This window comes from Mandrillus leucophaeus, unplaced genomic scaffold (genome assembly GCF_000951045.1).
Source record: "Mandrillus leucophaeus isolate KB7577 unplaced genomic scaffold, Mleu.le_1.0 Scaffold439, whole genome shotgun sequence".
Taxonomy (NCBI): domain Eukaryota; kingdom Metazoa; phylum Chordata; class Mammalia; order Primates; family Cercopithecidae; genus Mandrillus; species Mandrillus leucophaeus.
The window spans coordinates 258,486-274,297 of record NW_012104687.1 but is presented as its reverse complement, the minus strand read 5'-3'; the positions used below and the strand labels follow the sequence as shown (position 1 = coordinate 274,297).

Genomic DNA, 15,812 nt, shown 5'->3' with positions numbered 1-15,812 from the left:
AATCTCCAACCTCGATTGTTTCCCATCAAGACAATTTTTCTTCCAGTGTGCTCAACCTGTTTTTTTCTTTTTTTTTTTTTTTTTCTAACTCTGTTGCCCAGGCTGGAGTGCAGTGGCGCAAACTTGGCTCACTGCAACCTCTGCCTCCTGGGTTTGAGCAATTCTCCTGCCTCAGCCTCCCAAGTAGCTGGGATTACAGGTGCCTGCCACCATGCCTGGCTAATTTTTGTATTTTTAGTAGAGACGGGGTTTCACTGTGTTGGCCAGGCTGGTCTCCTGGCCAACTCCTGACCTCGTGATCCGCCTGCCTTGGCCTCCCAAAGTGCTGGGATTATAAGCGTGAGCCACTGTGCCCGGCCAGACCTCTTTTCTTTTTCTTTTTTTACTAATAAAACAGTTAAGACAATTGTCCATTTAATTTTATTTGTTAAACTGCTAAAAAGTCATCAGGGGAAAACATTAACAAAAAATGAAATTGACAGATTTAAATATCAGTGAAATCCATTTCTCGTTCCTACACTGTTATGTGCCTAAAATGACTATCTCAGGGTAAGCCACCTGGCATCCCTGAGTTGTATGGGAAACATCACTCACAGCACCAGCTTCGCCAGGGCACATGGGTGTGCATGGACATGAACCCTGGTTGGAGGGAGGGGAGCAGAGCAAGTAGAGTGTACAATGGAGCCAACACCTAAAGTTTGCTCTCATTTGACAATGAACACGGTGAGAGGGAGCCACTTACTGGTAACCATGCAGAACATGCCTTCTGCAGTTCATGGAGAGGCTACATGGGACACAGGCCTGGAAGTTCAGTTTCCTCACCCCCAGGCGTGTTTAGATCCTCCCCACTGACTTGTGCGCTGGTAAGACACCACGGATAATGCAAAGCAGAGCACATCACCATGCCAGGATCACCACAAGCACAAGGACAGACAGACCAACCAGGAATACCACTTTTAAGGGGGAAGGAAAAGAGAGAAGCAGAAGGAAACCCAGAACGACAAGGTGAAAGAAAGGAAAGGGAAACATCTCTTTGTTCTCCATTGGCTGGTGGCTTTCTGTCCTCCAAAGTCAAGGCTTCTTAAATTGGTTTTCTTTCTTCCTCCTCCTCCTCTTTTATTTAATTTAAAGAGTTCCAACACAGTTCCTAGAATAGTTCATGGTTTTCAGCTGTTGCTATAAAACTCGAACATTAAAATCAAATCTATCCACAGACGGCTGGGAGGAGAGTAAGCCCAGTATTGCCTTAAAATGAAATTTAAGCTTGTTTCAACACCAAATTTGTGCTCCCAAAGTGTGGGGGAGGGTGGGGTTGTGGAGTCTACCAACCAAGTGAAGGGTGGAAATACGAATGAAAACACAGAACCCTCTGTTGCATAACCTGTGAAATGAGAGGACAGGAAGCTCTGTCCAAAAGGGTAGGGAGAGACTAAAATTCTTACATAAGATGGACAAGGTGACCAGTGAAGTCACTAGGCCATGGGAGCTCTCAAAAGGCACACTTGCAGGAATGGAAGGGGTTAAAGCTTCAAGTAGAAACAAAACGAATTTTCAATAAATATTTGCTTCAGGTGCTCCTGAGGGTTAAAAAAAATTAGTCTCATTTTTCTCAGTGAATTTTAAGACAAAATTGGTATCATGTGAAAAACGGAGTCATGGTTCAATCTGGCCTGACTGCAGCATCCACGGCGTTGTGGAAATGCTCATCTTGGCCGAGACACCTGAAGTCCCACTGCACAGGTGGCTTCAGGAGGCCTGAGGAGACAATCACTTTCACTGTGCTGAGTCACTTTCCCACGGTACATGCCCACAGTGCCCAGGAGCTACCAAGACCAACAATAATGGGGGCAGACAAGGCAGATTTTTCTTAAAAAGCTGTAAGCAAACAGTCCGGTTCCAGGTAGTGTGGGTCAAACTGGAATTCAGTGGAGTTCAGAGGAAACAGATTACTTTCTAAGACAATCAACATCTCTGTTGCCTGCCTGCTTGGGGGAAGTGGAAGGAATCAACACGTTAACAGCTGGCTTAGGAAGGCCATAGGACTAAGGGAAAGACTATTAAGGTTGAGATTCTGTACTTTCAGGTTTCTAATATACTTTATATTTAGATAGGAACTACTGAGTTCGGAGGCACAGTCCATGCACAAACACAATGTCCTAACACAAGGTACAGCAACAGCGGTAACACCTGAATTGCTAACCTTCTGGCCCAGCTTTCCCTTGTAAGTAAGGACCCCACATGATCGAACAGTCTTTGCCAAGCAAGGATTGGCAACAGCACCAGAACCCCAGTCGGGAAAGGGAAGTGTGGAGCTCCGAGCAGTTGGATGCCACCTAAGTAGACACATGTTGTTTCCTCATTGAAGGGAAGAGAGAGAGTAGTTTCTGGAACACATACCTCCCCCTACAAGCTAGGCTTGGCACCAGGGTGGCTTTCCTACCAAGACCACATCGTAAAAGCTAATGGCTAAGGGAAAGGATTCAGCATATAACAGGAGAAAACACACTTATCAGTACACTTAGGCTGCTAGATGCTGGCTGAAAGCCAGGACCCAGGGCCAGTTGCAGCAGGCTTTGTGCCTGAGAAATGCTAATAATAAAAAGGGGAGTGTCAAGGTGGGAAAGGTGATGTTTTGAAATTTAAATACTATGGGCAAAACAAAAATCCTCTTTCCACTGATGAGAAATCACCAAAAATCCCTACTTAAATGGTGCTATTTGAAATAAACTTATTTTGACATCTCCTATGCCCAGGCCATGGTTGAGACTAGTAACTTTCTGTATCAAGCAAAGAAATGCTCTACCTGGTTACACCTTAATCTCAGAAATGAAGTGAAAGTAAAAACCCAAGCCCTATTTGGGTGACACATGAACAAGACAAGTGCAAAGGATGGAGCTGTTCCTGAGGTCAGCCATGCGTCAAGAAGTCCAGTACATGATTCTCAACTCCATCACCTGCCAATAGCCAGGAAGAGGAATATATGTCACAACAAGGAAAAAAACATTTCTAAAAAGAACTGTTATAGGAATTCCCTTCCAGAATCAATTTCCATATCCTACAAAATATGGGATGAGCATGCTCAATGTGCTCTGGAAGTAAAAAGAAGCCTATAGGGAAAAAACAGTGTCTTCTGATGCTTCAAAGATTTCTCACAATATTGACATCTTAGAATTCCCTCCTGGCCCCCTAGTGACACCAGGGAAAGGGTTCCACAAATATTTCTAAGCAGCTTCTGATTTCTGTAGGCACCTGAGCTTTGTAAAAGAAACAGAAAGTTAGACACGTTTTAGGACTTTAAAAAAAAATCCACATATGGAAAAAAAATAATAATAAGCAGAAGAAAAAAGCAGCCTGTAAGTGAATGGAAAAGGCAGTTTCCAAGTACCATGTTCTAAGGGAAGAAAGAGGAGAATAAATATGTTTTTTGGCAACTTGCAACCAAGTATGATTGATTGTCAGAAATTTCCACAATCAGACACAAAATATTTTCTGAGACACATAAGAAGCACTCCAAAGACCAATGGACACTACTAGGCAGACAGATGTCGGCTGCATAAACATTATTTCACGATGACCCGGCACACAGATGTGGAATAAAATCCTTTGTTGGGTAACTTTCCTCAGCCATAAAGGGCAGGAGGGGGCCAGGCACTGGCATTTCTGCAGAGCTGTCACAGGTCCTCTGTGGTTTTAAGAGGAGAAGGGGAAGAACAGTTACTTTTACCCTGACAGCACCTGAAGCATGAGAGTCTAAAAACCTACACCTTTGCAACTTATATATGCCCTTTTATTTTTTAACTCCAAGAAGGCCACATAAAGATTTACAGGGGGCTCTTCAGTTTCTTTTGGAAAGTTACTGATGTAAGTCTGTTCTAACTTCTTGGTCTAGTTACCAGCAAGGTAGAAAAAGGCAACCCAGCCCCTGTTAAAACACAGCAACAATTTTATCTGAACCAGGATGGAGATCTCTCCCTTTTTTTTGTAAACAGAGTTGGCTATATAATATATATATATATACTTATATATAATTTTTTTCTTAATGGAGATTTGATCCCAGCCTGGAGTGACTTCGGTTGGGAATTAAAGAGTTTTGGCTTCTGGGAGTAATTTTGTTTTCCCAATTCTCAGTCCAAATGCTTACACACTGGAAAATTCCAAATTAAAAGCCACAGAAAAGGAAAGGGGTTTAGAACACATTATCTCTTTGCTCGTACAAAGTACAAGGCGTTTGTTTTTGGATAGTACTTCACATTCTGTTTCTTGTCCATGAGTCCTCCAAATATGATGAGTTCACCCCTGCCTTGTACCACGGTATGCAGGCTGGTTTCAGGAGGTCCGACTACAGAACTGCTATTAAATACTTTCCATTTGACCCGCCCCTTCTCCTTGGTGTCTTTAATGTCTAGCACGTACATCTGCATGGGCTTGCAGTTCATACTCTGGTATAGGGGTTTGCCAACATTTAGGGACTGTGGAGGGTGGTGGCCCAGGCGGCGGGCAATGGGAGGTAAGGAATGTCCATCTCCTTGGGCAGGCCCTGGGCGAGGGATGGGCACTGTTTCTCCACTGCTCAAACTCTGGCTCCCAGGAGAGCCTGGAGAAGACCCAAGAGGAGGACTTAGTGCTGCAGAGGCCGAGGGGCCTTTGGAGGACATCGCTTTGATGGCTTCCAGACTCCGACGCAGGGCACCTGGGGAGACGGCCCCTGCAAGGGCACTGGCCACGTGAGGTGGGGTATGCACACCATTTGTCTGTTCAGGAGGGTGTCTCATACTTCCAACTGTCCTATTGTCCGTGCCATCCATGGGATTGCTACTGGAAGCGGATTTCAGATCCCAATTCAGATCTATGGATCCTAATCTCAGATCTTTCTGATCTGGTAGTGATCCTCGTCGGGGGGCCAAAGAAAGTCCCATTTTTAGGTCATATCCTTCAGCAGCAGATGGAGTACTTGGAGATATGGCCTGTACAGGACTGTCCAAAGAAGAGCCACCCACAGCTGCCGTTCCTGGAGACAAACTCCCACCATTGAGGATAGGAGAGCCGTCTCCTCTGGCTGGGGAAAGGCTCCCTTCCCGGGAACCCGAAGGAGTCTGCCTTTGAGCCCTGGGTCTCAGTGTTCCCCAGCGGCCGTTAACACAAGGAGCTTCATCCATGCTTCTTACTGGAGACTGAGAGCGGTACTCTCGGGTTTCAGGAACGAGAGCTGGAGGAGTGGCACTGATAGGTGATGGGCGAGAATTCAAACTGGGGCTGAGTGGGGCTCTCCCACTAGGAGCCTGGCTGAAGACCACCACACACTGTCCCACCTGGAAGACAAAGGACCAGTGCTCACAGACTCTTCTATGATTCTGATTGTTCATTCAGCTGTCAAACATTTTATCATAAGCAACTGTAATGTGCCACACATTTTGTAGGTACCTCAGATATGAAGATGAAAATGATGTAGTCTGCCCTCTAGGCTAGAAGTCAGACATGGCAACCACTGTTGCTTTGTGTGACATATGCTATCATTAGAGATATGTGTACAGAAGGGGTGGGGAGAATGGGGAGAAGGGAACAATTAGTTTTTGTTAGCAGGAGGACTCCAGGGAAAGTTTCAGAGACAAACAGATGCTTAAAGTTGGGACTTACCGAATGAGTGGGGCCCCCATAAGTTTTCCCATTTAGTGAGAAATGCCAAAGGAGCTATGGCTAATGTTCACTTCTTTTGTGACACCAAGGTGTTTTCTATTTTTGTACAAATTTCTTTGAAACCTGACAAAGTAATGTGGTTTTCCAATTTAGGACCTATCCTGCTGCTGGCCTGTCAGCTGCCTGCTTACCCGGCATGCTGGATGACACCACAGTTCTGGGGCCCCATGCTCTTCATTTTCTACCTTGAGTGGCTGCCAGGCCCAAGGACCAGAATGCATGTGCAACAACCAAGCATCCTTGAACAGCTGTAAGAGAAAAAACCAATGACAAGACTCAGGTGTGATATGTGTTCCAAAACACACACACACACAGAGTTGAGCTGTCCTGTCTGGTCTTGAAAGGATGTGGGCTCTTCAGAAGGAATAGCAAAATCCTCAGTTAATAATTCACTTGTGCATGCATCCACTTATGCTTTCATTCATTCATATATTACCACTGGCTTAGCATATGGAATTGTGCTTGTGACCCATGAATCAACTGTAAGTGGTTTTGGCACTTGCCCATAATTTTATGTGTATGTATTGGGGATTGAAGGAGAGGATAAATAATACATATCCACAACTTTCTGAATCTTTTTTTTTTTTTTTTTTTTGAGACTGAGTCTCGCTCTCTCGCCCAAGCTGGAGTGCAGTGGTGTGATCTCAGCTCACTGCAACCTCCGCCTCCCGGGTTCAAGTGATTCTCCTGTCTCACCCTCCTGAGTAGCTGGGACTACAGGCGCGTGCCACCACACCCGGCGGATTTTTTTAATTTTTAGTAGAGACAGGGTTTCACCATGTTAGCCAGGATGGTCTCAATCTACTGACCTCGTGATCTGCCCGCCTTGGCCTCCCAAAGTGCTGGGATTACAGGCATGAGCCACCGCGCCCGGCCCTGAATGTGCATTCTTAAATTCTGTGTGAACTCTGACAGTTATCAACCTGCTTTTTTGTTCCACTGCCCTCTCCCCTTTGAAAAAATGATAGCAGTAAACTTTATCGCCTAAAAAGGAAATAGGAATAGGAAGAATATAGATATGAATATTCAAGAGACAAATATCTATGATTAAAAGGATCCCCTCAACCCTAAAAAAGAGCAGAAACAAAGACCAGAAAATACAAAGGCTAAACCCAGAAAGCATTCCTTAAATTAAAATGCCATGGAAATAGTCTTGTATACTCCTAGAGAAGAAGACAGGGGAAACAGGTTTTGAACACTTAGCAGCATGCACATGGGAATGCCACAGAAGCAATACTCACAGCATTGGGACCGCCACACCCTCCGAGGATTAAGATAGTTGCATCATCTATGACAATCTGGGGAGGGGAAGACATTGAAAATAAACCTACAAAGACACAGGTTTCTGACTTTCTATGCTTCACTGGTGTATGAAAATAGCCTACCTAGCTCCCAAATGGGAATGTTCTAGTTACCATAACTGCTCCATTCTCCTAAAAACATGTCAATTCTGATCCCTGTGAACAAATTACTGATAATTCACCTGAAAGGATACATTCTTTGTTGATCAAATATTAACATGAATGTCAACCACATAAAATGCAAGATTCTCTTGAGAAATGACACAGCAAAGTAAATGCTTTAGGGAGGAGCATAATATAAAACCACTATAAATAATATGACCAATTAGAAGTTGAAAAATAAATACCAGTAAAAAAGAATGATACATTTGCTTTGGCTTAGTGCATATTGGCATCTTACCTGACTCCCTCCTCCCTCTCCCGTCCTAACTGAAAGATGCTACAGTGTTTGCTGAATAGTTATTTTAATTCCTGAGCACCTGAGATTGGCCACCTCGAGGATGAGGACTGGGGCCAGAGATGTTCGGCTTGGACCACGCCCACTGCTCGAGGTCAAGGACCCAGACATCATTGCTCCTGTGAATTAAGGACAGAAGGATAAAGGGAGTTAGGAGCTCCCACGGACCATAATGGTGGCTGGGGAGTTCCACATGCCTGTGCCCATCTGGCAAACTTATACCATTTTCACTTTCACAGACTGTGTGGGCTGGAGCAGGTTTTAGAGATGGCCTATTCAGAGTTCAGGGGCTTCTGAACCAGAAAGACCATGTTGCTGAATCCCAGCTCTGTAGCCTGAACAAGTCACTTAATTTTCTCTAACTCTGGCTTTATCTATAAAATGAAAAGACTGTTACTACTCTCTGAGGAGCTGATATAAATGAAGGGACCTTTATAAAGATGCGCAGCAAAGTGTTATGCTCCTACTTAGCTCTTACACTGTATCTTTCTTCCCCTACTTTCCGTAGCAGTCATCCTGAGACCTTCCCTCTGCTCTTTCCACAAGGCCTCATCTGAGCTATGTCTGCGGCCAGACACTAGTACCTGACGAGATGATGTTTTAAACCATCTATTAACTGAAGTAAAAGCAGATGATTAAAAAAATAGTTAATTGGTGCAGCAGGAAATAGATACTGGTCAAGGTACAGTTTTCAAAAGCAAAAACCACAAAGAAGAGAAAAAATGATTCAAAAGGCAGCTTCATCATGGTCCAGGAGTTAAAAGCTTTATCGATTCTGGCTACAAAAAGTAATTTCACAATGACTAATGAAAGCTGCAGTTTTATCAAGGACAAACTGGCATCTCTAACCCTCAAGGGACCAACATGATGAGGATAGACTCCTGGATGGCAGTCTCTCTTTTATGGTCACTTAAGGTCATGGATTCACCCACAAAAATACAGGAATAATAGTTCCAACATCTGAAATCCTAAACTCTCTCACTGGGAGAGTAGCCCCTATCATCTCTCTCCATAATTGTTTTAAAATATGAAGATGGAAATGCCCTAAGGGAGGACAGGGGAGGGATGCTCTTGCTGCTGACAGCTCATCAACTTCTACTTCAGAGCACGGGGGAAATGACCACGACTGCTGCTACCGCTGAATCAGACAGTGATACAGATAGAATGTTCTGGCTCCTGACTATGGCTTGAGCTGTCCAGTATGGCCAGAAGTAGACAGGACAGGAGGTAGGGAGAATGACATCACAGAAGTGTCACGCCTGACACAGGTTTCCTGCTCCTATCCAATCCACAACCCATCCCATTTGTTTTTCTTTCTTTTCTTTCCTTCTTTCTTTCTTTTCATGCCCTTTACATGTGGCTCAACCAACCTATCACATTTGGAGGGCCTGCCATTTCCACTTGTCCTGTCAATCTCCCCCTCTCCTCCTCTAAAGCCCAAAAGTGAAAGAGCTGAGTAATAAAGTAGAATAAGTAAAGCAATCTGTTTCTCAGAAGTTGGACTTCTGTAGGCACAGTACAGCAGGCAAGGTGGAGGTTCCATGAATTTGATCCTACTGAACAGAACCACGTGTCAATGAGATTCTATGTAACTATGATTTTACAGAGCAAATTTTTTAACTTATTGGTCTGTGATTAAGGGATCAGAAAACAGAATGCTAGGATGAGATAACTAATTCAATTAATTAGAGCCATGCTCAGGAATACTGACCCTAATTCACTTTTTTTTTTTTTCCTTGAAAGTCTTGATCTGTTGCTCAGGCAATGGCACGATCCTGGCTCACTGTAACCGCCACTTCCCAGGTTCAAGCGATTCTCCTGCCATAGCCTCCGAGTAACTGGGACTACAGGTGTGTGCCACCACGCCCGGCTAATTTTTCTATTTTTAGTAGAGATGGGGTCACCATCTCTACTAAATGTTTGCCATGCTGGTCACGAACTCCTGACCTCAGGTGATCCACCCACCTTGGCCTCCCCAAATGCTGGGATTACAGGTGTGAATTAGGCACCTGGTCCCTAATTCACTTTTTAAGCCTGTTATTCCCAGGAGTATTTACCTTCAGGCTCATATGGAGCAAACCAAATGTACTTACATTTGCCGGGATCCTAAAGAGCCACCAAAGACAATCATTTTATCATCTATTACACAGGAGGAGTGGCCAGCCATGGGAGGTGGCCCATGGGTTGTCACAATGCAGTTCCACCTAATGTAAAAAGACAGAAGGAAGCCAAGAAGTCAGCACCACACGCTTTATTTAAAAATAGAAAGTAGGCCTCCATTTAAAATGATAATCCTATCACCGTCAGCAGAGATTTGTTGGGATAATAAGTAGAGGATGGCATAAAGTATTTATGCCTTTCCTGTAAGTTTGCTTAAAGTTATCTTCACTTTCAAGTTCTGAATGTAAATAGTCTGGAGGGAGAGAGATGAGAAAACGATGACGAGACAAGATCATGGTTTGCTGACAGAGCACCACCTGCCACCTGCTACCTCTCCCTATGGTCCTGATCAGTAACAGCTAACAAGCGCCATGTACTAAGTATTCCATTACAAGAAACAGCAGTTGCTGTCATTAAGAAATATATGTTTGATAAACAATTCAGAGTAAGTCTTGGAGACACAGTTAGGAGTAAAGAATCATCTGGATCTACAACACTCCTGGAGTGTTAGCAGTCAAAGCTGAAGAGCTCACTGTTCTTCAACTGGCTCATTCATTTTTCTTGAAAGAGGAATAAATCTCTTCTATTTTTTCTCTTTAGAATAAGGGTTCTAAATGCAGAGTTCTAAGGGAGTCCTGTAAACTCTCTGAAACTGTTGGTAAAATCTGTGTATATGTACATTTTTCCCCTTCCTGGGAAAAGAGTCCACAGCTTTCCATCTAATTCTCAAAGGGACTCTTGACTCAAAAAAACAAAGAATCCACTGATTTAAGGTCTCTTTTTCCAGATTTAAAGAGTTTATCTTTGTGACTTACCAATTTTTAGAGGGTGAGTAAGTGTGTATTTCATCAAAGAATCTCTCTGGCTGGTGTAGGGGATAAGGGCTTGGCCGCGTCCAGCCACCAAACAGCACTAGCAAGTCCTTATACACGACCAGAGTTGCTCCAGCTTTGGGGGAAGGATAGGACCCTAGGGAAAGTCAGTAACACCATGGTTAGCATTCAGGATCTCACAAAAATCTGTAGTTAGATCACCTTTCCCTGGAAGAGTAACAAAAGGGGAACTAATACTACAAAGCGCAGAGGAAAGGTGGAAAGAAAACTGGATTTGAGAGTCTGAGAGAAAATCATCACTAATTCACATATCTTTTATTATTAACACAGAGAAATCTGAATTAGAGGAAAGTTACTTAGCCTCTCTTATGTTTATAATTTGCTCACCTAAAATTAGGGATGACAGTACCTATCTCATAAGGCTGTTTTGAGTATTAAATAGTATATTCAAAGCACCTAACATAATGCCTGGCACATAGAAAGTGCTCAACAAATGAGCACCCCTTCCCATCCCCTTAACAGAGATCACAAAGAAAAGAAAGAAGGTAGAGGATCAGGGAGAAGTATACATAGAGGCTGGATGCCTGGATGCAACTTAAAAATAACTTGTTACAAAACACAGGTTAAAAAAGGAGGCAGAACACAGTTCTTATTTGTCCTGTGAGTCAAATGTTAACATAGGGACCTCTAGGCCCCTAGCTATGGGCTTCACATAACCAGACAGCCTCAGCCTAGCACAATTGGGGCAAACTTTCAAGGCTTGGTGTGAAGGAATTCCAATGAAACCATGAGTCTTACACCAAACACCATCTAGGCTGGACCTCTGGGATACACTGACCAAATTCTGAAAAAAACAAAGTTTGGTTTATGCTGGAAAACTTGAGAGATAACAAATGTCTTACAGGAGCATAATTTTTCAAAATCTATTGTCTTTGAAATAACAATTGCTATTTCTCCCCATCCCTCACTCTACATATCACCTTTAGTTTGCTCAAGACCAAAGTAACTTGTCCCAGTATCCAGGTGTCAGTAAATACCAGAATACTTTTTTTTTTCTCTTTGGAAACAGAATCTCACTTTGTCGCCCAGGTTGGAGTGCAATGATGCGATCTTGGCTCACTGCAACCTCCACCTCCTGGATTCAAGTGATTTTCCTGCCTCAGCCTCCCGAGTAGCTGGGATTACAGGCATCTGCCATCATGCCCAGTTAATTTTTGCATTTTTAGTTGAGACCAGGGTTTCACCATGTTGGCTAGGCTGGTCTCAAACTCCTGACCTCAGGTGATCCACCCACCTTGGCCTCCCAAAGTGCTGGGATTAGAGGCGTGAGCCACCATACCTGGCCGAGAATGCTTTTTTTAAAAAAATCTTTTTTTTTTCTTTTTGGTTAAAACTACAGGATTCATTTTTCACGGAGATCTTAAGCAGAAGGAATCCCAACACTACATTGACCTGACAGCAGTGGAGATGCTCCAATCTAGGTGGAGAGCTTTGCTTCTTCTTTCAGTAGCACATTATGGGAACACTGAAAAGCCCTGCTCAGATTGCTTTAATGGTGTCACTTACAAAGTCTCAAGGTTCAGAAGGCAGAGCAGAGGACTGTCTTTCTTGTGATCTCACTTAGGGGAACAATACGATTTACTGAGAAGGCACCAGTCCTCAAGAGTACGGGGTGAGCATCTAAGAACACCATTTGGCATCAGCTATTTTTAGTTTCTTTTTCCTTTTCTTTGAGACAGGGTCTTGCTGTTGCCCAGGCTGGAGTGCAGTGGCACAATTATGGTTCACTGCAGCCTCGACCTCCTGGGCTCAAGGGATCCTCCCACTTTAACCTCCCAAATAGCTCAGAATACAGACAAGCACCCCATGCCCGACTGATTTTTTTTTGTAGTGACAGGGCTTCCCTATGTTGCCCAGGCTGGTCTCGAACTCCTGGGTTCAAGCAATCCTGCTGCCTTGGCCTTTCAAAGTGTTAGGAATACAGGTGTGAGCCACTGTGCCTGTCCATGTCAGCTATTTTGAATACTTTCCTAAATAAAACCGACACTAATCCAGACCACAGGATCTGACTGTAGAAATGAGTCTTTAACTATTTATTATTTATTTTGAGACAGGGTCTAGCTTTGTCACCCAGGCTAGAGTGCAGTAACACGATCATGGCTCACTGCAGCCTCGACTTCCCTAGGCTGAAGCAATCCTCTCGCCTCAGCCTTTTGAGTAGGTGAGACTATAGGCACGTAATATCATATCCAGTTAATTTTTAAAATTTTTTGTAGTGATCAGGTCTTGCTATGTTGCTCAGGCTGGCCTCAAACTCCTGGCCTCAAGCGATCCTCCCGCCTCAGCCTCCCAAAGTGCTGGGACTATAGGCATTACCCACCTCACCCAGCCAGAAAACTTCTCTAGGAAGAGTTATCACATCAATCTGAAGTGCTGAGGTATTCTCTACCCCCAAATCCCACAAGAATAGTGACTAAGGAGGCTGTTGTCCTTCACATAGCCTTATTGTTCCTGGTCAAAAATGTTTACCGCCCCAAGTAGGGGATCTATCTCCTAGTCCAATTAGAAAGCCTAAGTAATATAATAGTCTAGTTAAAACACAACTGTTGCTCTAAAACAAATTAATTTGTGAAATACCAAAGTTTCTAAGTTCTTGCCTCTAACTTGGAAATCATCAGTATTATGAAACAGAAAAAACAATAAACAAATAAACACATCACAGGCTTCGGCAAAGTAGTAATGTAAACTTTCTAGGCTAGAATGTGGATTTGGATTCGAGATACTGAGCTTAAAGAAATTTTAAATGCAGTATAAGAATATATACCTCTTGCCAGGCGCAGTGGGTCACACCTGTAATCCCAGCACTTGGGGAGGGCAAGGCAGGCAGATCTCTTAAGGTCAGAAGTTTGAGACCAGCCCAGTCAACGTGGTGAGATCCTGTCTCTACTAAAAATACAAAAAGTTAGCCAGGCGTGGTAGCCCACGCTTGTAATTCCAGCTACTCAGGAGGCTGAGGCACGAGAATTGCTTGAAACTAGGAGGTGGAGGTTGCAGTGAGCTGAGATTGCACCACTGCACTCCAGCCTGGGTGAAAGAGCAAGACTCTGTCTCAAAATATATATATATATATTTTAAAGGGAGACATATTCATAGAATTTTAAAAAGTATTCATAAAACATAGCATATATAATGAAACTAGAGGAAAGACTACACTTTAGATCTGTACTGCCCAACAAAGTCACCATTGGCCACATATTGCCCATGGTTATCAAACTGAAGAGCACAGATGTAGGACATTTCTATCATTGCAGAAAGTTCTATCGAACAGCGCTGTTTTAGAAGAAGGTTTTAACTTTGTCAACAGCGTGCCTATGTCTGGGGAGTATGGGAAAGTAGTAGGGATAGATGAATAACTTAACTCCAAGAGAAATGACAATTATTGTTACTATAACTCTTACTACTGCTACTGATAGTAATGACTAATATTTATTGAGCATCTACATCTATTATGTACTACGCAGTTTTTTTTTTGAGACAGAATGTTGCTCTGTCACCCAGGCTGGAGTGCAATGGCACAATCTCAGCTCACTGCAACCCCTGCCTCCCAGGTTCAAATGATTCCCCTGTCTCAGCCTCCCAAGTAGCTGGGATTACAGACACACGCTGCCACGCCCAGCTAATTTTTTGTATTTTAGTAGAAATGGGGTTTCACTGTGTTGCCCAGGCTGGTCTCAAACTCCTGAGCTCAGGCAATCCACCGGCCTCGGCCTCCTAAAGTGCTAGGATGACAGTTGTGAGCCAGCGCGCCTGGCCCAATTACTACGCAGCTTTTTATGTGCTTTGCATGTAATAATTAATTTTTTTTTTTTTTTTTTTTTGAGACGGAGTCTGGCTCTGTCGCCCAGGCTGTAGTGCAGTGGCGCAATCTCGGCTCACTGCAAGCTCCACCTTCCGGGTTCACGCCATTCTCCTGCCTCAGCCTCCCGAGTAGCTGGGACTACAGGCGCCCGCCACCACGCCCACCTAATTTTTTTTTGTATTTTTTAGTAGAGATGGGGTTTCACCGTGTTAGCCAGGATGGTCTCGATCTCCTGACCTCGTGATCCGCCCGTCTCGGCCTCCCAAAGTGCTGTGATTACAGGCTTGAGCCACCGCGCCCGGCCGCATGTAATAATTAATTTAATCCTTCTAAAACTCCTAGTTTTATTCCTGTTTTACAGATAAGAAACCTGAGGACACAACTCTTTAAATAACTTGCCCAAGGTCGTAGAAATAATAAGTGAAGAGCCAGGATTCTAATCCATTTATTCCAGATTTTAATTTTTAATTTTATTTTTTTGAGATGAGGTCTCACTCTGGCGCCCAGGCTCGAATGCAGTGGTGTGACTGATCATGGCTCACTGCACCTCTGACTTCCTGGGTGCAAGGGATCCTTCTACCTCAGCCTCATAAGCAGCTAAGACTACAGTCACAGGCCACCATGTCCAGCTAATTTTTTTTTTTTTTTGTAGAGATGGGGGTCTCTCCATGTTGCCCAGACTGGTCTTAATCTCAAGTAATTCTCCCACCGCTGCCACCTCGCAAAGTGCTGGAATTACAGGCATGAGCCACCTCACCCAGCTATTCTTTTAAAAGAATGAACTTTAAAGTCAGAATATATCATGCTGCACTTCATGCATACAGATACATTCCTTCTGAATAGTTGCCACAAACAAGTCTGATGCCTTAAAAGGTCTAGTGTTTCAAAGCTGAAGAAGTTCTTTCTTAAATCTTAATCCAGTAAAGCCAAAGATCTAGTCAGAGAGAAATAAATTAAACAGAAGGCTATTCCTAGAACCTCTTTTTCTCTACAACACTCTGGAACACACTCCACCTCTAATATAGGACCATTTACTTATTCTCTGAACTCTCCAGGGAAAGGTAAGCTGAGGCCAGTGATAATGATAAATCAATATAAGAGATCCTCTAGGATTATCTTACGTAAAGGCTTTCCAAAACGATGCCTCAGGTATCTTGACCTTTCAGAAAGGCAAAATTTTTCCCTCTACTTTTTATCCCACGAAGAGGGAGAACTCCTTCATCTAGAATTTATCTCCACGGCCTGTTTTATGTCACAAAGTGTAGGAGCATCTTAGTTAAATACCTCAATTTCAGCATCTTAATTATCTCAACTAAGTAGGGGGAAATTAAATCAATTGTATACCCCCACCTCAATTTGTGGGTGAACTGGAAAAAAACTTACCATACAAGAACAAATGAGGGGCCAGAGATCAACATACAGCTTTTATACAGTGAGGTGAGCAACCAGAAGTCAAGGATACAGGTGTATCAGGTTTTTTTTTTGTTTTGTTTTGTTTTTTTTTTTTT

At 43.5% G+C, this 15,812-nt stretch overlaps 1 protein-coding gene across 3 annotated transcripts in view; it reads right to left on the bottom strand.

Annotated features, from left to right (window-relative positions):
* Positions 1-397: 397 nt before the first annotated feature.
* Positions 398-15,812, bottom strand: part of FBXO42 (F-box protein 42) — a 112,232-nt gene continuing 96,817 nt past the window's right edge. For all 3 annotated transcript variants that reach the window (XM_011993947.1, XM_011993946.1, XM_011993948.1), the window contains 6 exons: positions 10,428-10,581; positions 9,546-9,656; positions 7,475-7,571; positions 6,936-6,992; positions 5,826-5,942; positions 398-5,309 (listed from right to left, as the gene is read on the bottom strand). In XM_011993947.1, the coding sequence (XP_011849337.1) occupies positions 4,197-5,309; positions 5,826-5,942; positions 6,936-6,992; positions 7,475-7,571; positions 9,546-9,656; positions 10,428-10,581 (1,649 nt within the window). In that variant the 3' untranslated portion in view covers positions 398-4,196. The remainder of the gene's footprint in view (positions 5,310-5,825; positions 5,943-6,935; positions 6,993-7,474; positions 7,572-9,545; positions 9,657-10,427; positions 10,582-15,812) is intronic.